The sequence below is a fragment of the Heterodontus francisci genome, chromosome 20 (genome assembly GCF_036365525.1).
Source record: "Heterodontus francisci isolate sHetFra1 chromosome 20, sHetFra1.hap1, whole genome shotgun sequence".
In the NCBI taxonomy this organism is placed as follows: Eukaryota; Metazoa; Chordata; class Chondrichthyes; order Heterodontiformes; family Heterodontidae; genus Heterodontus; species Heterodontus francisci.
This window is the reverse complement of record NC_090390.1, coordinates 83646318-83670031: the sequence shown is the minus strand read 5'-3', so window position 1 is coordinate 83670031 and position 23714 is coordinate 83646318. Positions and strand designations below refer to the sequence as shown.

At 44.4% G+C, this 23714-nt stretch overlaps 1 protein-coding gene across 5 annotated transcripts in view; it reads left to right on the top strand.

The window, feature by feature from the left end:
• The window catches only part of LOC137380790 (slit homolog 1 protein-like), a 382190-nt gene that overhangs the window by 133782 nt on the left and 224694 nt on the right, over nucleotides 1-23714 (top strand). For all 5 annotated transcript variants that reach the window (XM_068053147.1, XM_068053145.1, XM_068053144.1 and 2 more), the window contains 3 exons: nucleotides 7694-7765; nucleotides 9899-9970; nucleotides 11697-11768. In XM_068053147.1, the coding sequence (XP_067909248.1) occupies nucleotides 7694-7765; nucleotides 9899-9970; nucleotides 11697-11768 (216 nt within the window). The remainder of the gene's footprint in view (nucleotides 1-7693; nucleotides 7766-9898; nucleotides 9971-11696; nucleotides 11769-23714) is intronic.

The following is a 23714-nucleotide window of genomic DNA, read 5'->3' as shown; positions in this document are numbered from 1 at the left end:
CACAGCAAGCTCCCACAAACAGTAATGTGATAATGACCAGATAATCTGTTTTTGTAATGTTGGTTGAGGGATGAATATTGGCCAGGATACAGGGGAGAACTCCCCTGCTCTTCAAATAGTGCCATGGGATCTTTTTGGTCCACCTGAAAGGACAGATGGGGCCCCAGTTTAACGTCTCACCTGAAAGACGGCACCTCTGACAGTGCAGCACTCCCTCAGTATTGCACTGGAAGTGTCAGCCTAGATTTTTGCGCTCAAGTCCCAGGAGTGGTACGTAAATGTTCTTTCTGACTTCATTTCAACTGTAGGGGGTTGGGGCTAATTCTCAACTGGAAGCTCTGAATGTCACACACTACAAAGAGAAATGGCCATGTTTACACAAACAATGGTGACCACATGTGTGGATTTGTCTGATGGTCACCAAATGTGGAGCCTCAGTAAAAGCACTGCCAAGATTTCCTGCACCACATCCCAGGCCTATGTCCAAGTGCAAGATAAGCCATAATTGAGGTAATTTGTCAGTTTGAAATGAGTTTCCTATCCATTTAGCAATCTGCACTGCATGCATCATTGACTGCAGGACCCACAGTAATCACTCTTTCTCAGTGACTGCTTCACAGCAATGTCTGCGACAGACCTTCAGCACGCTGATAGGAAGGAGTAGTTTGGAGCGATGGGAATTTTCTTCCAGTTTTGTTGGGGAATTGGACTTTGCTTTTTTTTAAATTACCGATTCTCAGGATGAGGGCATCGCTGGCAAGGCCGGCATTTATTGCCCATTCCTACTTGCCCTGAGAAGGTGGTGGTGCGTTTTCTTTTGGAGCCACAGGTAGAAGTTTCATTCAATTAAGTGGCTTGCTCGGCCACTTTAGAGGGCAGTTAAGAGTCAACCACCTTGGTATTGGACTGGAGTCACATAGAGAATTTCTTAGAATTTACAGCACAGAAGCAGGCCATTCGGCCTATCTGCTCCATGCTGGTGTTTTTGCTGCACACGAGCCTCCTCCCACCCCTCTTCATCGCAACCTCTCAGCAAAACTTTCTATTCCTTTCATTCTCATTTGTTTATCCAGCTTCCCGTTAAAGATTTCTGTGCTTCTTGCGTTAACTGCTCATTGTGGTAGCGAGTTCTACATTCTACCCACTCTCTGATTTAAAAGACATTTCTCCTGAATTCTTTATTGGATTTATAGTCCCTAGTTTTGGACTTCCTCACAAGTGGAATCGAGGCCTAGACAGCAGCTTTCCTTCCTTAAAGCAGCATTAGTGGAGCAGTTGACATTGTACAACAATTTGACAAGTTTCATGGTCACTTTTGTTGACACCAATTTTATATTCCCAGAGTTCAATTCTCAAACACCATTGGTGGGATTTGAACTCATGAACTCAGGATTGTTAGTCTCTGCCATTGTATCACTACTCCAGCAACATAACTCCTGCGCTACCACACTGTACACAGCAACTCGATGGAAACCTCATTGCTATCCTGAAAGGATGGGCTGTGTCCTCGCCCACAGTAAAGATGGTGGCCTGTGGCGCAGTGGGAAAACACTCACCGTTACTCAGGCCCAGGCAGACTATGAGTAGCTAGCGGAGGGTTTTCCAAGGTGGTGGCGGGGGTGGGGGGGGGGTGGCCATCAGAAGCACGTGTCTCTCAGGCACTGACCCTCATCCATGCCTGTTACTTCTAGACTTGACTATTCCAACACACTCCTTGCTGGCCTCCCACATTCTACCCTCCGTAAACTTGAGGTCATCCAAAGCTCTGCTGACTGTGCCCTAACTCCCGTTCACCCATCATCCCTGTGCTTGCTAACCCACGTTGGCTCCTGGCCAAGAAACATCTTAATTTTAAAATTCTCCTGTGTTTTCTAATCCCTCCATGGCCTCACCCCTCCCTATCTCTGTAACCTCCTACAGCCCCTCAACCCGCTGAGATATCTGTGCTGCTCTAATTCCGGCCTCTTGAGAATTTTAATTGCTCCTCCATTCTTGGCCGTGCCTTCACTGCCCTAATGTCTCCTAATCTCTGGAATTTCCTCCATACACCTCTCCACCTCGCTTTCCTCCTTTAAAACGCTCGTTAAAACCTACCTCTTTGACCAAGCTTTTGATCACCTGTCCTCTGACCCCTCCCCCTCCCCCTTATGGCGCTAGGCTCAAGCACCAGATGGCAGGGCCGCCATTTTGATCTGATTTTCCAGTTGTGTGCTAAGATGGATTGAGAGCACAACTCGGATCCACTTAGGAATGCTGGGAGCAGGAGTCGGCCATTCCACCCCCTCAAACCTGCTCTGCCATTTACCAAAATCATGGCTGATCTGTACCTCAACTGCAGTCACCTGCTTTTGCCCCATATCCCTTAATACCCTTACCCAAAAAACTAATCTCAGTATTAACAGCAGCAGTTGACCTCCAGCATCCATCGACAATTGCAACTGGGTCACAAAGTGTTAAAAGGTCCCGATGCTCTAGGGCCCCGTTGCCGTGTACAATTATCTGGACTGATATATACACTGCACGCTCTCAATGAATAGTTGATAACCAGCCTCTTCCACTCTTGCTAATGGAGACCCAATCTTCGTGTTACAGTGTTTCCTATCCCACTGTTTTACCTGGGATATATCCACATTAAAATCCACCTCATGTTCTTAGTCCATTGAATAATTGGGTCAGATGCATTCTGAGTGATGCTGCTATCTTTAGGGGATTTTACTGAGCTGTTGATACAAAAAATAGAAAGGTCTCGCATTTCTATTGCGACTTTCACGGCCTCAGGATGTCCCAAAGCGCTTACAGCCAATAAAATACCTGTGCGGCTTCCTCCTCCTAATGCAGCTTCACTCCGTAGCTAAAGCCCACCTGTGTCAGTGAGTACATTGAGTGATGTATTCAAGGCGGAAATAAATCGGGTTTCAACAGTGTGCCCGTCTGTTGAAGGAGAGGCCGCCTGTTAACAAGGAGAAAAAAAATGTTGCAGCTGTCGAGACTACCTGGGGAGTGTAGGCAATGCACACCTCACAGAACAGGAAGTGGGACTTAACACCGTCTGGGGCTGCTGCAATAGAAAAACTCCACAGTGCTAATCCCAACTCTACAATGTTTATGCTCCATACAAGCCTCTTCCCACCCCTCTTCATCTAACCTTATCAGCATATCCTTCCATTCCGCCTCTCCATCAAATGTACTTACCTATTCTCCCCTTAAATGTATCCGTACAAATGTAATGAAGAGAATTACAGGAATGACTCCAGGGATAAGGGATTAGAGTTACCTGGAGAAGCTGAGGGTGTTCTCCTTAGAGCAGTGAAGGCAAATAGGAGATTTGCTAGATCATGAAGGGTTTGGATAGAGTAAATAAAGAGAAATTGTTTCCCATGGCTAAATGATTGATAACTAAAGAACAAAGAACAGTACAGCACAGGAACAGGCCATTCGGCCCTCCAAGCCTGCGCCGAGCTTGATGCCTGCCTAAACTAAAACCTTCAGCACTTCCGGGGACCGTATCCCTTTATTCCCATCCTATTCATGTATTTGTCAAGATGCCTCTTAAACGTCGCTATCGTACCTGCTTCCACCACCTCCCCCGGCAGCAAGTTCCAGGCACTCACCACCCTCTGTGTAAAGAACTAGCCTCGCACATCCCCTCTAAACTTTGCCCCTCTCACCTTAAACCTATGTCCCCTCGTAACTGACTCTTCCACCCTGGGAAAAAGCTTCTGACTATCCACTCTGTCCATGCCGCTCATAACTTTGTAAACCTCTATCATGTCGCCCCTCCACCTCCGTCGTTCCAGTGAAAACAATCCGAGTTTATCCAACCTCTCCTCATAGCTAATGCCCTCCAGACCAGGCAACATCCTGGTAAACCTCTTCTGTACCCTCTCCAAAGCCTCCACGCCCTTCTGGTAGTGTGTCGACCAGAGAGCACAGATTTAAGGTGATTGGCAGAGGACTTGTCCAAAGCTAAAAGTGTCTACCAATAGGCCTAGTAGTAAGAAGACCAAGAGGTCAGTGAATAGTCTCACCAACTCTGGTCCGATGTATTCCTGGAGGGTTTTTTAGAATTTATTCATGGGATGTGGAGTTGCTGATAATATCCATTCCGAATTGCCTTTGAGAATTTGGTGGTGAGCTGCCCATTTGAATATATCTAAGTGGCTTGCTGGGCTATTTCAGAGGGCAGTTAAGGGTCAACCATATTGCTGTGGGTCTGGAGTCACATGTAGGTTAAATTGGGTAAGGACGGCAGATTTCCTTCCATAAAGAACATGAATGAAAAGGATGGGGGTTTTTTTACAACAATCCAGTAGTTTCATGATCACCATTACTGACAGCAGCTTTTCTTTAATTCCAGATTTTATTTAATTAATTATATTTAAATTCCCCAGCTGCCAGGGTGGATTTGAACACATGTCTCCAGAACATTAGTTCAGGCCTCTGGATTACTAGTTTAGTAACAGAACCGCTATGTCATCATTCCCTTCATTACATGAGTCCCTATCTCCAACCAGCCCACCTGGACAAACAGCCATTTGCCCCGCACTGCAATAATTTTATAATTAATTCACAAAAGTGTGCAAAGAAAATGAAAAAGTAACGCCACTTAATTCTCCTTTAACATCTGTACTGTCCAGCACTTCCTTAGAGATTAATCTGCAATTCCTGGAGACTCCAGGGCATTCCTGGAGGGATGGCAACACTAGCTGTGAAAGGCCTTGGAAGGAATGGGAACGGTACAGCTGAAGGGTGACACAGTGGTTAGCACTACGGTCTCACAGCTCCAGCGACTTGGGTTTGGTTCTAGGTACACCACCTGTGCAGAGTTTGCAAGTTCTCCCTGTGACTGTGTGGGTTTCCTCTGGGTGCTTTGGTCTTCTCCCACATGCTAAAGACTCGTGGGTTAATAGGTAAATTGGCCTTTGTAAAAATAAAATTGCCCCTAGTATAAGTAGGAGAATTAAGGGAAAGTGGGGATGTGAGAGGGAAACTGGGATTAATGTAGGATTAGTATAAATGGGTGGTTGATGGTCAGCGTGGACTCGGTGGGCCGAAGGGCCTGTTTCGGTGTTGTATCTCTAAGAGCTTCAACTTAGTAAATTATAACCAGGTCGAGGAAATTGTGAGTCAGATGTAGTGTAACCAGAAGAGCTATTTATTTGGATGAAACCAACATGTCGAGGTTCTTAGTGATAAAGTGGCGAGAAAGAGGCACCTTAGCTGTGAGTCTATAGAGGGCCCCATGTAATGTGATAGATCAGTAAGGGTGCAACGACCGAAGTTATAGCACACAGATTTAAATTTTAAAAAAGAAAGGAAGGATTCTTTCACATGTCTTCACCTGGGATCAGCTGACGGCAAAAATAGCTGTGGTTTGCATCTTGTGTGAAAAAAACATTATCATCTAATGGTCTTGTTGTCAATGAGTATATTACAGAGGAACATAAAAGAGAGACTTGCATTTCTGTAGTGCTTTTCATGACCTCAGGATATCCCAAAGCACCTTACAGCCAATGAAATACTTTTCTGAAGTGTGGTCACTGTTGTAATATAGGGAATATGACAGCCAATTTACGCACAGCAAGCTCCCACAAACAGCAATGAGATAATGACCAGATAATCTGTTTTAGTGACGTTGGTTAAGGGATATATATTGGCCAGGACACAGGGAAGAGCTCTCCTACTCTTCTTTGAAATAGTGCCATTGGATCCTTTATGTCCACCTGAGGGGGAAGACGGAGCCTCAGTTTAACATCTTATTCGAAAGACGGCAGTTTTGACAGTGTAACATTCAGTCAGGGCAGGCTTTTATCCTCATGCCTCTGGAGTTGGGCTCGAAGCCATGATCTTCTGACTCAGAGGCAAGAGATCTGCCCAGTGATGAGCGAATCTGTTGAAGAGATGTGCCTGCAGGAAGTTCTCCAGGTGCCCCGATCATATCCTGGGCCTTCTCCCTTGAACCTACACCTCCCAAAAAAAGGATTAGTTTGTCATTCATCCAGCTGTTGTTACTGGCACAGAATGGCTGATGTGTTTGAACAAATGATGATTCAGTGCGAAACATTAATGCTGTGAAGCACTTTGGGTTGTTTCTATGTGATAAGGTGTTATATAAGAGCAATCATTAGTATAGCTTATAGATAATTTGTCTTTCTTTCAACAGCAGGATGTGCAGCCATGTTACGGAACATAGGAAGAGTAGATCATTCAGCCTCTCGAGCCTGTTCTACCATGTCCATGGCCGATATGTATCTTAACTCCATTTCCCGCCCACCCTCCCTTAGTTCCATAACCCTTAATCCCACTTACCTAACAATTATCTATCAATTTCAGTTTGAAGCTTTCAGTTGACCCCCAGCCTCAACAGATTTTTTGGGGGGAGAAAGTTCCTGATTTTCACTCTTCTTTGTGTGAAGAAGTGCTTCCTGATGTCATCCCTGAATGGCCTGGCTCGAAGTTTAAGATTATGTCCCTGTGTTCTGGACTCTCCCCACCATACAACCACACAATGCAGGGATGTCTGTGCTCAGGGAACAGATTATAGGTGCATTGTTGCTCCATTATTAATAAGGCTCCATGGATTAGATTATGAGGAGAGATTACATAAAGTTTGTATTCCCTGGAATATAGAAGGTTAAGTGATGGTTTGATTGAGGTTTTAGGATTTTTGAAAGGGTAGATAGAGAGAAACTTTTTCCACTGGTGTAGGAGTGTAAGCCGAGGGAATAGAACCTTAAAACCAGAGTCAGGTCATTCATGAGCACAGCTAGGAAATCTTTCTTCCTTTCTTTCTTCCTAATTGATAATATCAAATCTAATATCAACATATTTTTGCAAGCCAAGAGTATTAAGGGATATGGAGCTAAGGATGGAGTTAGGATATAGATCACCTATGCTCTGATTGAATGGTGGAACAGGTTTAAGAGTCCAAATGACCTCTTCCTGTTCCTATGTTCATTAGTCTCTTTGGCCTCCTTATCTCGAGAGACAATGGGTAAGCGCCTGGAGGTGGTCAGTGGTTTGTGGAGCAGCGCCTGGAGTGGCGATAAAGGCCAATTCTAGAGTGACAGGCTCTTCCCCAGGTGCTGCAGAGAAATTTGTTTGTCGGGGCTGTTACACAGTGGGCTCTCCCCTTGCGCCTCTGTCTTTTTTCCTGCCAACTACTATAGTCTATAGTTGTTTTTTAGAGTGGGAGCATCACCATTGAAACCCCTTGTATCTATTGTCAACCACATTGGAGTGGGTCTAGAGTCAAATACAGGCCAGACTAGGCAACAACAGCAGGTTTCCTTCCCTAAAGGACATTAGTGTACTAGTAAATATGTATGTAAGGAATCCTTCTCTGATTCTGTGATATATTTCCTTACATTGCAACAGTGTCCTCACTGCAAATGTACTTCATTGGCTGTAAAGCACTTTGGGATGTGCTGAGGTTGTGAAAGTTGCTACAGAAATTTAAGTTCTTTCTTTCTTCTTTCAAATACATATACACATGCACACACATGTGATGTTGCATTCTAAAGACTAAGATCCTGAACGTACAGGAGGGTCGGGCGGTGTAGCATCCATACAGTAACCCTACAGAACAACAGAAAACATGTTGGGACATCAACATTGGGAGTTATTGATGAGACGGTGACTATGATTCACTATTCAGCAACTCAGAGTAATGTGGAATCTAATATGTTCACAGGGATCTGAGCGAGAATTCTATCCAGGCTATTCCCAGGAAGGCATTCCGTGGAGCAACCGAAATCAAGAACTTGTGAGTACAGCCAGTCTATCTCGCTGGTTAAATCCATCTCTGCCTTTCTCTTCTCAACCCTTCTTGCATTGCCCCGTCACTCCCCCTGTCTGGCCCGTCCTGCCTCAGACATCTCCACTATATTACTCGTGATTCCGTCTTCCCAGGAACATGCTGAATTGAGTCTTGCATTTGGAGCAGAAGCTGCCTCAGTGACGCCATTGGTCAGTCAGAGTTTGCTCTGTTGCTGTTGATTCCAGTGACACTCGCTGTCCTTCATCAACTCCGCACATAGCCAACAAACCAGAGACTGCTCCCTCTCAGAGAACAGCAGAGTCACCAATTTTTTTTTAATATATTCATTTTTGGGATGTGGGCGTCACTGGCTAGGCCAGCATTTATTGCCCATCCCTAATTACCCTTGAGAAGGTGGTGGTGAGCTGCCTTCTTGAACCACTGCAGTCCATGTGGGGGTAGGTACACTACAGTGCTGTTCGGAAGGGAGTTCCAGGATTTTGACCCAGCGACAGTGAAGGAACGGCGATATAGTTCCAAGTCAGGATGGTGTGTGGCTTGGAGAGGAACTTGCAGGTCTGCTGCCCTTGTCCTTTTACATGGTAGAGGTCACGGGTTTGGAAGGTGCTGATAAAGGAGATTTTACATGTTGCTGCCGTGCATCTTGTAGATGGTACACACTGCTGCCACTGTGCGTCGGTGATGGAGGGAGTGAATGTTTGTGGATGGGGTGCCATTCAAGCAGGTTGCTTTGTCCTGGATGATGTCAAGCTTCTTGAATGTTGTTGGAGGTGCACCCATCCAGGCAAGTGGAGAGTATTCCATCACACTCCTGACTTGTGCCTTGTAGATGGTGGACAGGCTTTGGGGAGTCAGGAGGTGAGTTACTCACCACATAATTCCCAGCCTCTGACCTGCTCCTGTAGCCACAGTATTTATATGGCTGGTTCAGTTCTGTTTCTGGTCAATGGTAACTCTGCTTGGACATGTTCCTGGTGGTTTCATCACATGACCTCTTGCCTTTCACCGCTTTCACCCAGTTAAATAGCTTTCTCCCCTCTATCTCCAATATTTTTATAATTAATGAATTAAAAAGTTCAAAGAAAATTGAAATAAAACACTCAAAACACATCTGGGACTTTACTCATACACTCTCTTTAATTGGATTCCTTGTGATGGCTGTAAAGATTGACAATCTTCCCCTTATCCCAGGATAGTTACATAGTTACATTGCCAACATTATCCCTTCTCCCTAAACAAGAATCAAAACAAGATAAAAATCAATGTCTTTCCCTGGGAGGAGTCAGCGGTCGTTGGCACAGAGATTAATTCCCACCCCCAGTGTAATCACGGACTCAGCTGGGTGTGATGAGAGGATCAAATCAATGAGGGCGATTTCAAATAAGTAATGTTGTATGTCTGTCGAGAGAGTCCATCCTTTATGGAAATTAAGAAAGCACTGTCTACCTCTGTCTCCGCTTCATCTACTTCTTTCTCTCACTTTCTCCATCATTACTCCATCTCTCTCAATTCTGTTCCTCTCTTTACCGGTCTCTTACTCTATATTTTAAATTTTATGTTACTCTGTCTATCTCCCCGCTCTGTAGTTGGGTCTCTGTGTCTCCCTCTTTCTCTCCTGATTTTATACTCTCTCAATGTCTGTTAGTCTATCGCCCTTTTTCTGTTTATCTCTTCCAATCTCTGTCTACCTATCTCTTCCACACAGTGCCTATTTCTCCCACTCCCTTTCTGTTTCTTCCAATCTCCATCTCTCTCCCAATCTTTCATCTATCTCTCCCGCTGTCTTGTCTATCTCCCACTTCCTGTCCCTCTCTCCCTCTAGTTATCTGCCCCACTCTCTGTCTCTGTCAGATGAGGAAGGGGAGAGGGATTCAGTAAAAAAATTGATGATGTAGATTTTTAAAAAGCAGAGTACATTTAAAGGGGTTTTCACACTGCAGTGCTAAATTTCAAATAAAATGTCAGTGATGGAGAGAAACCTTCATGATTTGCACATGCCCAGGGGGTTAGGGTCTAGCATAGATAATATACGGGTAAGCAGCCTGTTGCCTGGAGGTTTATGGCCTCCCTGCTCATGGCCTTCAGTATTCCTTATCTTTCTTTCTTTACTTATGACAGGCAGCTGGATAAAAACCAAATTACATGCATTGAGGAAGGGGCGTTCCGAGCCTTGAGGAGCCTGGAAGTTCTGTAAGTCTTTCCCAGCCTTCTGTCTGTGTAGTTGTTTGTTTCGTTGGGTTGCAATGTTAGGTTACGTATGGATCCCATCCCATGAAACATGAGGAGCACCCAGCTGATTCCTGCAAGAGGGGAGTGCTGATCCTGAGCCTCTCCTGTGCGATGTTATAAACCGCGTCTCAACTCCTCTCCCTAATGTTGTCTTTTCATGCAAACCCAAGAACAGCGAACCTCAGCAGGGAGAGGTGCCGCTCACTCAAAGTCTCCTCTGATATGTAATGTACTGGTAAATGGTTAATTGAACACTAGAAGCCCTCCGATGGGAGTTTAAGTGTCTCCTCTTTCATTGATATTATGTCTCAAGACAGTTCCCGGGGGTTCAGAAATAAAAGCAGCCATTGCATTAGCACACCAACTTGACTGTTTATTGGATATAACACCATCCAGTGATGATTGGGACATGGGAAAGGCAAAGAAAGGGGTGTGGGAGAGAAGTAGAACTGGGCAGCCCACTGATTTGGCCTCTCATCACTGGGGTTGACTTTCAAATCTAACCCAGCCCCAGTTGGAGGTCTCGTGTTCTCAGCTAGTGCCCAAGTCTCAGACACTCCCAATCTAGTAGCCCTCAATATAAAACAGCCCTTCTCCCCCAGTGGCCACAAGACATCTGACACAGACAATGGTAAAATGGTGCTTTCTGAGTTAGGGGTGAGGCTCAGTGTTTGATATCGAGTTGCCAACTCTGGTTGGCCATGTTCCTGGAGATTTTATCACATGACCTCCTGTCACCAACCACCTTTTTCCCCCATCTCCTGTAATTTTTATAACTAATAACTGCAAGTGTTCAAAGAAAATCAGTAAAGCACACAATAGTTTTTGATGCCCATATTATTTTTCTCCTGGGTGTTGTCTGCAACAGTGTCATGAAAATTAATCCATGAATCCTGGAGACTCCAGGATGTAGCAGAGGGAGAGTTACTCTGCATCTCACCTGTGAGGTATGAGCCTGGGAGCGCTTGGTGCTGCCAATGGCAAGCATTTCATTCCCCAGTTCTATCAGCTCCCACCTCAAAGGAACACGTAATTCTATAAAGTATTCTATAAACTATACCTTAAAAATCAGCCCATCAGTGAATGTTGGGTATGGGTGAGAAAAGGATTGGGTTCAACTTTGAAGCTCTTTCAATCAGGTAACCTAACCAGATCAGCTGATGGGGTACTGGAATTGTATCCACTCTTGTCTCTGAGTCAGAAGGTTGTGGGTTCAACTCCCACTCCAGAACCTGAGTGTGCAAAAAAACAAACAAGACTAACATTCCAGTGTGGGACAGAGGGAGTGCTGCACTGTCAGTGATGCTGTCTTTTGGATGAGACATTAAACCGAGGCCCCGTCTGCCTTCTCAGGCTGCTATCCAAAGAAGAGCAGGGGAGTTCTCCCCAGTGTCCTGGGCCAATATTTATCTCATAATCAACATCACCAAAAATCAAATTATTTGGTCATTACCACATTGCTGTTTGTGGGATATTGCTGTGCCCAAATTGGCTGCTGTGTTTCCTACATTACAACATTGACTACAGTGCAAGTGTACTTCATTGGCTGTGAAACACTTTGGGATGTCCTGTGGTCGTGAAAGGTGCTAGAGAAATGCAAGCTCCTTCTTAAAAAGGGAAGGAGAGAAAATCAATGGATAATGATTAAAAAAAGGAAAGTTAATTGTTTTTGTCTCATCTTTTCCAGCACCCTGAATAACAACAATATCAGCAGTATCCCTGTCTCCAGCTTCAACCACATGCCAAAGCTTCGCACCTTGTAAGTACAGGACTGAATAGCTCTGTGAGCATCGCTCTTTTGACATTGATTTTTGTGATGTTCAATAACAAGATAACAAGAGATGACTGTAGCAAGGACAGATGCGTCAAAAGTGTAAGTGCAGTGATTGTTGGCAGCATGGAAGGACTCGGGGAAATGGTACGTGGGTCATAACCCCATTTAAACTTAAAGGTAGGGGCATGATTAAAAAGTTTGCAGATGATATGAAAATTGACTGTGTGGTTGATGGGGAGGAAGAAAGCCGTAGACTGCAGGAAGATATCAATGGACTGGTCAGGTGGGCAGAAAAGTGGCAAATGGAATTCAATCCGGAGAAGTGTGAGATAATGCAATTGGGGAGGGCAAACAAGGCAAGGGAATACACAATAATGGAGGGATACTGAGAAGTGTAGAGGAACAGAGGGACCGCAGAGTTCACGTCCAGAAATTCCTGAAGGTAGCAGGACGGGTTAAAAAGGTATACGGGACACCTTCCTTTATTAGCTGAGACATGGAATATAAGAGCAGGGAAGTTATGCTCGAACTGTATAAAGCACCAGTTAGACCACAGCTGGAATTCTGTATTCTGTTTGGGGTCACCACAATACAGGAAGCATGTCATTGCACTAGAGAGGGTTCTGAGGAGGTTTACAAGGATGTTGTCAGGAATGGGGAATTTTAGCTATGAGGAAAGATTCGATAGGTTGGAGTGGATAAGAAGGACCTATTTCCCTTAGCAGAAGGGCGAATAACCAAAGGCATAGATTTACAGTAATTGGTAGAAGGATTAGAAGGGAGTTGAGAATTTCTTTCATCCAGAGGATGGTGGGGGTCTGGGACTCACTGCCTGGAAGGGTGCTAGGGGCAGAAACCTTCATTGCACATAAAATATACTTGGATATGCACTTGAAGTGCTGTAACCTACAGGGCTAGGGACAAAGAGCTGGAAAGTGAGATTAGACTGGATAGATAATTTTCAGCTGACACAGACACGAAAGGCCAGATGGCCTCATTCTGTGCTGTAATTTTCTATATTTCTATGATTCTTTGGGTCACCTGCTTTCCTGTAGCTCAGTGCCTGCTCAAGGATTCCTGACTTAACACCAACAGAGGATTCACAAACATAAATCTCTCAATGTTAGTTGGTACCAGCAGATAAGGTGAGCAGCACATAACAGTGCTGATTAAAGAAAGGCTTGACAGGACTTGTATTTCACAACCTCAGAACCTCCCAAAGCCCTTTACAGCCAATGAATTGCTCTTTTTTTAAGTGTAGTCACTGCTGACATGTAGGAGATGCAGCAGCCAGTTTGCGCACAGCAAGCTCCCATAAACAGCAACGTGATAATGACCAGATCATCTGTTTTACTGATGCTGTTTATGGGATAGATATTGACCCAGGACATTGGGGAGAATTACCTTGCTCTTCTTCAGAATAGTGTCCTGCGATCTTTTACATCCACCAGAGACAGCAGACAGGCCTTGCTTTAACATCTCATCTGAAAGATGGCACCTCCAACACTGCAGCACTCCCTCAGCACCCGGGGGAGGGGGGGAAGCAGTCACCGGCCCTGATTTTCACAGGGACGCCCCCTGAATTAACCTGGAGACGGGCTTGCCATGTAAATAAGGACAGCGGGTGGGTTCTTGAAGCTGGAGGGCCAATCAGCGGCCTTCCAGCTCGAAAGGAGCAGCAGCCTGCAACACAGGGTAAGTAAGGGAGAGAGCGCTTCAAAATGGGTGGGAGGAGATCCTCTACAGGGTGGCCTGAGTTCGCTTCTGTGTCCAGGCAGGGAAGGAGGGCCTCTAGGCCTGCCTGGAGTGCTGTCTCCGGGTCTGTTGCCAGGCAGCTGCCTCCAGGCACCTAAACTAGCCCCTGCCACCTGCAGGGACTTGGAGACTGACTGGAAAATCCCAGTTGATTGCCTTTAATTGGCCTCAGTAGGTTCTTAAACACACCCTTCAAAATGGCCTAAGCCCAGAATGGATTCAGGGAACCAAGGCTATTTTAGCACCTGCTAGCCTCCAATCCCAGTCCTGGCAGGAGTGGGAAATCCAGTTTCAAGTCTCCAGAGTAGGTCTTGAGCCTACAGCTCTCTGACTGAGAGACAAGAATTCTCCCCACTGAGTAACAGTTACAGAATTAGATGGCTGAGTTTAATAACACTGCTGATGTATCTGCTGGGAAAAGCTTTCCCGTAGACAAATGGAGAGAAATGAGTTTAGAACTCAGGGCAATTCCTTCCCCCAAAGAAATACACTCAATTTTGTTGTGTTCTGGGAAAATATACATGATTTCCCCCTCCTCTTCCCTCCTGTGCTCATTTTCTCCACTCCTCGCATCTTGAGGTGCAGCGTGGGGGTGAAGGAGGCCCAGCTAGGGTGAATAAATCAAGCAGGACCCAGCAACACAGAGCCTCTGCCCCGTTAAATCATCCAGGAGCATTCCCACCAAGGCACGTAGGGATATTTTGGTCAACTCTATTCATGACCCATGATGAGACGAGCCCAAAGCTTCCGACTGTAGTTCTTTACTCTGTATCTCACCCGTGCTGTACCTGTCCTGGGACTGTTTGATGGGACAGTGTAGAGGGAGATTTACTCTGTATCTAACCCCGTGTTGTACCTGTCCTGGGAGTGTTTGATGGAGACAGTGTAGAGGGAGCTTTACTCTGTATCTAACCCCGTGTTGTACCTGTCCTGGGAGTGTTTGATGGGACAGTGTAGAGGGAGATTTACTCTGTATCTCACCCGTGCTGTACCTGTCCTGGGAGTGTTTGATGGGACAGTGTAGAGGGAGATTTACTCTGTATCTCACCCGTGCTGTACCTGTCCTGGGAGTGTTTGATGGGACAGTGTAGAGGGAGATTTACTCTGTATCTCACCCTTGCTGTACCTGTCCTGGGAGTGTTTGATGGAGACAGTGTAGAGGGAGATTTACTCTGTATCTAACCCGTTTTTTTTTAACCCGTGCTGTACCTGTCCTGGGAGTGTTTGCACTGACAGTGAGAGAAACATGTTGGAATGTGCTTCAGTCACCCGCACTGATACAGTCTTATCTTAATGAGCAGAAAATTCTCTGAGGTTAAAAAAGATTTATAAATCTATCTCTGAGGACATTGTTTCTGAAATCCAATTTGCCACTTTCAATTCAGCAAATCATTTCTTAATCATTTATCAGCCTCGTGACTTTAAAATGCTTAAATCACCTGCTATTAAGTCAGTACCCACATTGATTAAATACGTAATTTAGACTCCTGCAACCTCTATGTTTCCTGTGTGGTGTATTACTCTCAAAAGCAGGTAAATACACAGACAGGAGAAGTGCAGAATCTAGCGAACTAAACCCCTTCCCATTCACTCCGCATTGTATAAAACTCTAAATGACCAAACCCCTCGTCACAAACTAATCTGTCACATGAAGAATGGTCATAGTACTGGGCTCTTCTCTGATTGTCCGTGGAACTCCAGCAACAGCAGAGGTTTCAGGCGAGGATGAGGGTGGGAGTGGTGGGATGGGGTTCGGAGGGGAAGGAATTCTTGGTCTCCCTTCGGTCTTGCGACATCAAGACAGACTCTCAGATCGTTCTTTAACAGTCACTGAGAAAGGATAAATGATTGCGATGGCAATCCTGCAGCTCTACAGTGAAGCAATCTACAGTCGAGACACAGTCTCTGTTCAGTAAAGGTTCTCAGGCAATAAACGCAAATACTGATATTCGATTGTTCAACCATTTGGGAAGTGAGTGCAGAACCATCAACAGATGAGGGAATCAGTTCCATTAAAGAGAATCAATGCTAAATACCACATATTATATTCCCAGCACTGCTAGCCTCCAAACCCTCTGCCCAAATGTATCACTATTTCTCTTGTCTCTCTCCCTCTCTCTCTTTCTATTTTATTTGATCTTACTATGGTCAAGTCTCCTCTATCTTCCCTCTCTTGTTCCTTGGAGCGTGTCAGCCAGGTCTGAACAACATGACTTATGCCTCTGGAGCACCAAGTCTAGGCTGAGACACCCAATGCAGTACTGAAGGAGTGCTGCACTGTCAGAGGTGCCATCATTGAGATGTTAAACCGAGGCCCCGTCTTTCCTCTCAGGTGGACATATTTTAAAGAAGAGCAGGGGCATTCTCCCTGGTGTCCTGGCTAACATTTATCCCTCAGCCAACAACTAGATGACAGACAATCTGACCATTTATTTGATTGCTAGTTGTGGGAGCTTGCTTTGCACAAATTGGCTGTTGCGTTTCCTACAGTACAGCAGTGACTACGCTTCATAAAGGACTTCATTGGCGGTGAAGCATTTTGGGATGTCCTGAGGTTGAGAAAGGTGCTACAGAAATGCAAGCCTTTCCATTTTAGCTCCAGAACCCCTATCCTACAAACTCATCCTTCCCCGCCTCTGTATTCTAACCACGTTAAAATCTGCACTCATTTCGCCATTTCCTACTCTGAACGCCTTCTTTCAAAAGTGCTGAGAAACTGTGGAGTTCCTCATCTCCCTCAACCCTTTTTTAAAAATACTGAAGCTGGCCGTCACTTAATGCTTACTTCCTGAATAACCTTGATTTCATATTTTTGATGGTGTCTTGAACTGTGGGCCTTGACCTTTCACCTTGATTCCTCAATCATTATAGAAACCCTCACATAGCAACATGCTTTACTGGAAGCAGTAAATTAACCTTGAGGTATTGACAATGCAAGAGGACGCACTGCACTGGAGATGGGTAATTACTTTCAGAGCTTTGCCTGCGGGACAGCATGAATAGGCTGGAAAGATGACCTAATCATATTATATTGATTTTCCCATCTCGTAATTTGGTTCACTGGCCTCTCCTGGCTTGGTGTGTTTCTTGAATCTCCCCATCCCCCCTCCTCAGTGTCTGTGACTCTACCAAGACAGTAAGAATGATAAAACTGCCATGAATAGTGAGGCATGTACACATAATCTCAAAGACCCACCCCCCATACCATCTCTCTCTAACCAGTACACTGCCCAGAGCAGTCAACTCTGGACTACTAAGGGGTCTATTTTTACCTGAGGGCATTTATTTTTTTTCATAGGGTTCTACAAAATTGCCTAATAATCCTTGTGTTATGTATCTATGGACTTAATGATGTCTCTTAATCAGCTCATGTCGCTTCTATTTCTGGCTGCACAATGGTTGGTTCAGAGAGCCTGGGGTGGGGGGCGGCATCCATTTTGTAAAAGCTTCCCTTGCTGTGACATCACTAACTCCTGTGACATCACCAGACCCTGTGACATCACCAGACCCTGTGACATCACTAAGTCCTGTGATATCACCAGACCCTGTGACATCACCAGACCCTGTGACATCACTAAGTCCTGTGATATCACCAGACCCTGTGACATCACCAGACCCTGTGACATCACCAAGTAGTGTTAGCCGTGGCTCAGAAGGCAGCACTCTTGCTTTATCGTCAGAAGGTGGCGAGTTCTAAATCCCACGCCAAAAATTTGAGCACAAAAATCCAGGTTGCCACTCCCAGTGCAGTACTGAGGGAGTGCTGCACTGTTGGAGGTGCCATCTTTCAGATGTAATGTTAAACTGAGACCGCCTCCACTCCCCCCCCCCCACGCACCCCCCCCAAGACCAGGCCTACTCCTGCTCCTATTTTCTATGTTTCTATCTGCCCTCTCATGTGGACTTAAAAGCTCTCATGGCAGTATTTCAAAGAAGAACAGGGGAGTTTGCCCCAGTGTCCTGGGCCAATATTTATCTCTTAACCAACATCATCAAAAGAAAATAAGTTATCTGGTTATTATCACATTGCTGTTTGTGGGATCTTGCTGTGCACAAATTGGCGGCCATGTTTCCTACATTATAACAGTGACTAAACTTCAAAAGTACTTAATTGGCGGTGAAGCAATTTGGGATTTCTTGAAGTTGTGAAAGGCATCATAGAACTTTAAGTTTTTCTATTTTGATATACTGAGAAAGTCCAGCATTTATTTTTGCTCTGCACACCAACCTCACCCCCCACCCCCCAACAAAAAACATTCCAGGGTACGGTTCCCCAATTTCTGCCCAGCCTCCGGGTGAGCTGAGGTTGTGAGTTATCGGTGGGCTAATCGAGCATAGAATGCTTCACAACCGAGCTCAATTCTGTCCTTACATTCACTTCGGAGCTCGGATCATTGCTGAGGGAAAACTGGAAGATCGGACTCTGGAAGTCAGTCTGCAAGATGGATTTTGTACATTTGTAGTCAACCAGCCGAACATTGTCGATTAACTGTTAGAATTAGAATTAGAACATTACAGCGCAGTACAGGCCCTTCGGCCCTCGATGTTGCGCCGACCTGTGAAACCATCTGACCTACACTATTCCATTTTCATCCATATGTCTATCCAATGATCACTTAAATGCCCTTAAAGTTGGCGAGTCTACTACTGTTGCAGGCAGGGCGTTCCATGCCCCTACTACTCTCTGAGTAAAGAAACTACCTCTGACATCTGTCCTATATCTATCACCCCTCAACTTAAAGCTATGTCCCCTCGTGTTTGCCATCACCATCTGAGGAAAAAGACTCTCACTATCCACCCTAACTAACCCACTGATTATCTTATATGTCTCTATTAAGTCACCTCTCCTCCTCCTTCTCTCCAACGAAAACAACCTCAAGTCCCTCAGCCTTTCCTCGTAAGACCTTCCCTCCATACCAGGCAACATCCTAGTAAATCTCCTCTGCACCCTTTCCAAAGCTTCCACATCCTTCCTATAATGCGGTGACCAGAACTGCATGCAATACTCCAGGTGCGGTCTCACCAGAGTTTTGTACAGCTGCAGCATGACCTCGTGGCTCCGAAACTCGATCCTCCTACTAATAAAAGCTAACACACCATATGCCTTCTTAACAGCCCTATTAACCTGGGTAGCAACTTTCAGGGAATTATGTACCTGGACACCAAGATCTCTCTGTTCATCTACACTACCAAGAATCTTCCCATTAGCCCAGTACTCTGCATTCCTGTTACTCCTTCCAAAGTGAATCACCTCACACTTTTCTGCATTAAACTCCATTTGCCATCTCTCAGCCCAGCTCTGCAGCCTATCTATGTCCCTCTGTACCCTACAACATCCTTCGGCACTATCCACAACTCCACCGACCTTCGTGTCATCCGCAAATTTACTAACCCACCCTTCTACACCCTCTTCCAGGTCATTTCTAAAAATGACAAACAGCAGTGGCCCCAAAATAGATCCTTGCGGTACACCACTAGTAACTAAACTCCAGGATGAACATTTGCCATCAACCACCACCCTCTGTCTTCTTACAGCTAGCCAATTTCTGATCCAAAGCTCTAAATCACCTTCAACCCCATACTTCCGTATTTTCCGCAATAGCCTACCGTGGGGAACCTTATCAAACGCCTTACTGAAATCCATATACACCACATCCACTGCTTTACCCTCATCCACCTGTTTGGTCACCTTCTCGAAAAACTCAATAAGGTTTGTGAGGCACGACCTACCCTTCACAAAACCGTGCTGACTATCGCTAATGAACTTATTCTTTTCAGGATGATTATAAATCCTATCTTATAACCTTTTCCAACATTTTACCCACAACCGAAGTAAGGCTCACAGGTCTATAATTACCAGGGCTGTCTCTACTCCCCTTCTTGAACAAGGGGACAACATTTGCTATCCTCCAGTCTTCCGGCACTATTCCTGTCGACAATGACGACATAAAGATCAAGGACAAAGGCTCTGCAATCTCCTCCCTGGCTTCCCAGAGAATCCTAGGATCCTAGCTGTTTTCAGCTGTAATTGCTTATCCTTTTAGCAATCATCCTATAGTTAGATTGGTATTTAAAGAAATTTAACTATAATATAACATAGTTCCAACACGCGATCAGGTGAATTCCCAGGCCTAATTTATATTCCTCTGGCCAGCTGTCTGCCCAAAACAACAATTATTTTGAATTATGTAGAATATATTCCACAGACACAGGAGATTTAACCAGTTCATTTCACCATTTTATGCTCCACTCGAACATATTCCCATCCTTCCTCATCAAACTTGATCAACATAACCCTCTATTCCTTTCTCCCTCGTGTGTTTATCCCACCTCCCCTTAAATGTATCTATACAATTCACTACAACCACTCCCTGTGGTAGCGAGTTCCACATTCTCACCACTCTCTGGGGAAAGAAGTTTCTTCTGAATTCCATATTGCATTTCTTGATGACTATCTTATATTGATGGCCTCTAGTTATGCTCTTCCCCACAAATGGAAACATTCTCTTTGTATCCACTCTCTCAAAACCTTTCACAATTTTAAAGACCTCCGTTAGGTCACCCCTCAGCCTTCTGTTTTCAAGAGAAAAGAGACCCATCCAGTTCATCCTTTTCTGATTGATATAGGGAGGCAGTAGTGTAGTGGTAATGTCACTGGGCTAATAATTCAGAACCCAGGCTACTGCTCTGTGGACATGGGTTTGCATCCTACCACAGCAGATGGTGAAATTTGAATTCAAATAATAAATCTGGAATTAAAAAAACTATTTTTTTTGTCGTAAAAACAATGTCCTTTCGGGGAAGGAAATCTGCTGTCCTTACCTGGTCTAGTCTAAAGGTCTGCTCAGGTTGGGAAAAAGAATCTGGCCTGAGTCCCTCCAATTTTAGCCCGACCCAGCCATCCCTTTACTTACCTTTGGACTCGGAACCTCCGGGAAGCTGCAGCGTCTGCGTGATGACGTCATAGTGACGTCACTCGCTCTCTGCGCAGATTCAGTTTCGTCCCGAACTCCCAGCTCAGGTAAGTTTTTTATTTTTAATACTTACCAGCAGAGCACTTACCGTGTGTGTCCAACCTGACCCGGACCCGGCACGACCCGACCCGAGCCCAGAAGCCGGACCCGGAAGAGGGGCCTGACCCGACCCGAACCCGACACATGTCGTCGGGTCCCATCGGGTTCAGGTCAGGTAGCAGGCCTTTAGTCTGGCCTATATGTGAGTCCAGACCCACAGCAATGTGGTTGACTCTGAAATGACCTAGCCAGCCAATTAGTTCAAGGACAATTAGGGGTGGGCAATAAATCCTGGCCTAGTCAGTGACTCCCACAAATTAATGAAAAAATAACCTTGTAGTTCTGGTGTCAGCCTTGCCTCTGTATCCTTTTCATAATATAGCCAACAGAACTGTACGATTTTCAAGTTCAAGTTTAGCATAACATAGAAATAAACCCTAGTGCTTGGTTTGCTTTTTTTTATTGTATTCACAGATCCCTTTGTTCCTCTACCCTATTTAGATTCTTATTTTCCAATTAATATGTGACTTCCTTACTTTTCTTATCAAAATGGTAATACCTCATATTTATCTGTGTTGAAATTCATTTGCAAATTATGTGCAATTACTCTGCAAGTTTATTAATGTCTTCTTGTAATTTGTTGCAGTCCTCCTCAGTATTGAGACTATCCCCCCAATTTGGTGTCAGCTGCAAATTTAGAAATTGTGTTTTTGATTTCAAAGTTCAAATCGTTAATGTAAATTGTGAACAGCAATGATCCCGACACTGAACATCACTTCCCAATGTCTGCCACTCTGAATAACTACCCTTTACTCCCACTTTCTGCTTTTTGTCTTGAAACCAGCAAGCAAATCATTCCATTTGTCCCCTGACTTCACATTCTCTGACCTTATTCATTAGTCTATTATGGGACACCTTTATCGAAGGCTTTTTGGAAGTCTAGATAAATGACATCACCAGCATAACAATTATTTATTCTCTTTGTTACCTCTTCAAAGAATTCCTTGAGGTTGGTGAAGCAAGACTTTCCCTTTTGAAATCCATGCTGACTATTCATTATTATATTTTTGGTTTCTAGATGTTTTTCTATTTTCTCCTTTAGTGGGGATTCCATTATTTTTTGTACCACCCGATATGACTGGTCTATAGTTCTGTGGACATGTTCAACCTGCCTTCCTAAATGTAGATACATCGTTAGCTATCCATCAGTCCTCTGGCATGATACCTTTTCTAACAAATTATTAAATATGTATAATTGTTCTCTGCTACTATAGGTGAGTTTTTCTTTTTATTGAATCTTTCTCACTTTTAACTCTTGTCCCGACAAGACTATGACCAATATAGCAACAGGCAACTTGGTGTAGTAATTCAGGAAAACTTTCGTAAGAAATAATGAGTAATACTCACCAAAACTCAGGTTGTAACTTTACAGCTCTCACCGTTGCGCTTTCCAATCGTGTTTCGGTCACAGACGACGCACAGACCCTTTCAGTTCTTTGGTCCTCTCTTTGCCATGTGATGGAGTTCTTCTACTTTTGTGGATTTTCTTGGAAATCTGCACACATTGAGGCTTGACAAACACTGACTTTTAACCCTTTCTGACCATCAGGCCACCTGTTTGGCCTGATGGTTGGCATGGGCCAGGTGATGTCAGTTGCTCGCCTGTTTTAATTGGGACTTGAGGTGCTTGGCCACTTGCCAGCAACTTGGTGAAAGGCTCTATTCACTTTGGGTATTATCGCCTTATACTGAGGCAGACAACATGGAATCTGTACAAAAACTTAATTTTTTGTTAACTCAGCTTTTAGAACGTTATCAGAGTTCATAATGCCTTTGAGCTGATATATTTGTATCACAGTGAATTGCAGAAAAATTATTTTTTGAAACATTTTCATTTCTAAAGCTACATGGTCAAGACGTTCATAATTTAATACATATTGAACTCATATAGCTCAATCGAGGTTTTAGGATTAATCGTGACTGATTTCCTTTAATACATTGGTATAAGATCTACGAATGTGTTCATATCAGATTAAAGAATAAAGTAAAACGAATTCTAACCACCGTCCCCCCCCCCCACCCCCCCAAACTTCCTACGCTACCTCTTCTCCAAACTCTTTTAAAAAGCAGTCCGTCTGGATGTGTAGCTTTATCCTCTTTGAGATGATTTAATATTTCTCCTTTTTTATTTTAAATGCAGTTATATCATTTCTAATCTCATCAGTCATGTGTCTCCCTGATAAAATACCGAAGCAAAATAATTATTTAATATTTCTATCATTTCACTATCGCTGCCTGTGGTATTATCCTGACCGTCCCTTAATGGTCCTATTCCTATCCCAACTTTCCTTTTTTTAATTAATGTGCCTGTAAAATATTTTACTATTTTGTTGTATGTTCCTTGTTAATTTAATTTCATAGTTCCTTTCTCACTTCCTAATTTTTTTTAAACTTCTCTCCTAATCTGTTTGTATTCTCCCTTGTTCTAGCCCCTGCTGTCCATGCACTTAGTACAACAACAGCTTGCATTTCTGTAGCATCTTTGATGCAGTAAAATGTCCCAAGGTGCTTCACAGGAGTGTTATCAAACAAAGTTTGACGCGAGCCCATATTAGGACAGGTGAGCAAAGGTTTAGTCAAAGGGTTAGTCAAAGAGTTAGGTTTTAAGGAAAGTCTCAAAGAAGGAGAGGTGGAGAGGTTTAGGGAGGGAATTCCAGAGCTTAGGGCCCAGGGAGCTGAAAGCACGCTGCCAATGGTGGAGTGATTAAAATCAGGGATGCTAAAAAGGCTGTTCATTAGAGGAGAGCAGAGATCTGTTTTTGTGATGGTGGTTGAGGGATAAATATTGGCCAGGACACTGGAGGGAACTCCCCAGTTCTTCTTCAAAATAGCAGCCACAGGATCTTTTGTATTTACCCGAGAGGGCAGATAGAGCAATGGTTTAACATCTCACACAAGAGACAGCACAGCACTCCTTCAGTACTGCACCGGTGCACCAACCCTGATTCGTATGCTTAAGTCCTGGAGTGGGACTTGAACCCAGAAGCAAGAGTGCTACCAACTGAAACACAGCCGACACCAACATTGTACAATATAGGGAGGAGTGAGGTCATGGAGGGATTTGGAAACAAGAAGGAGAATTTTAAAATTGAGACATTGCTCG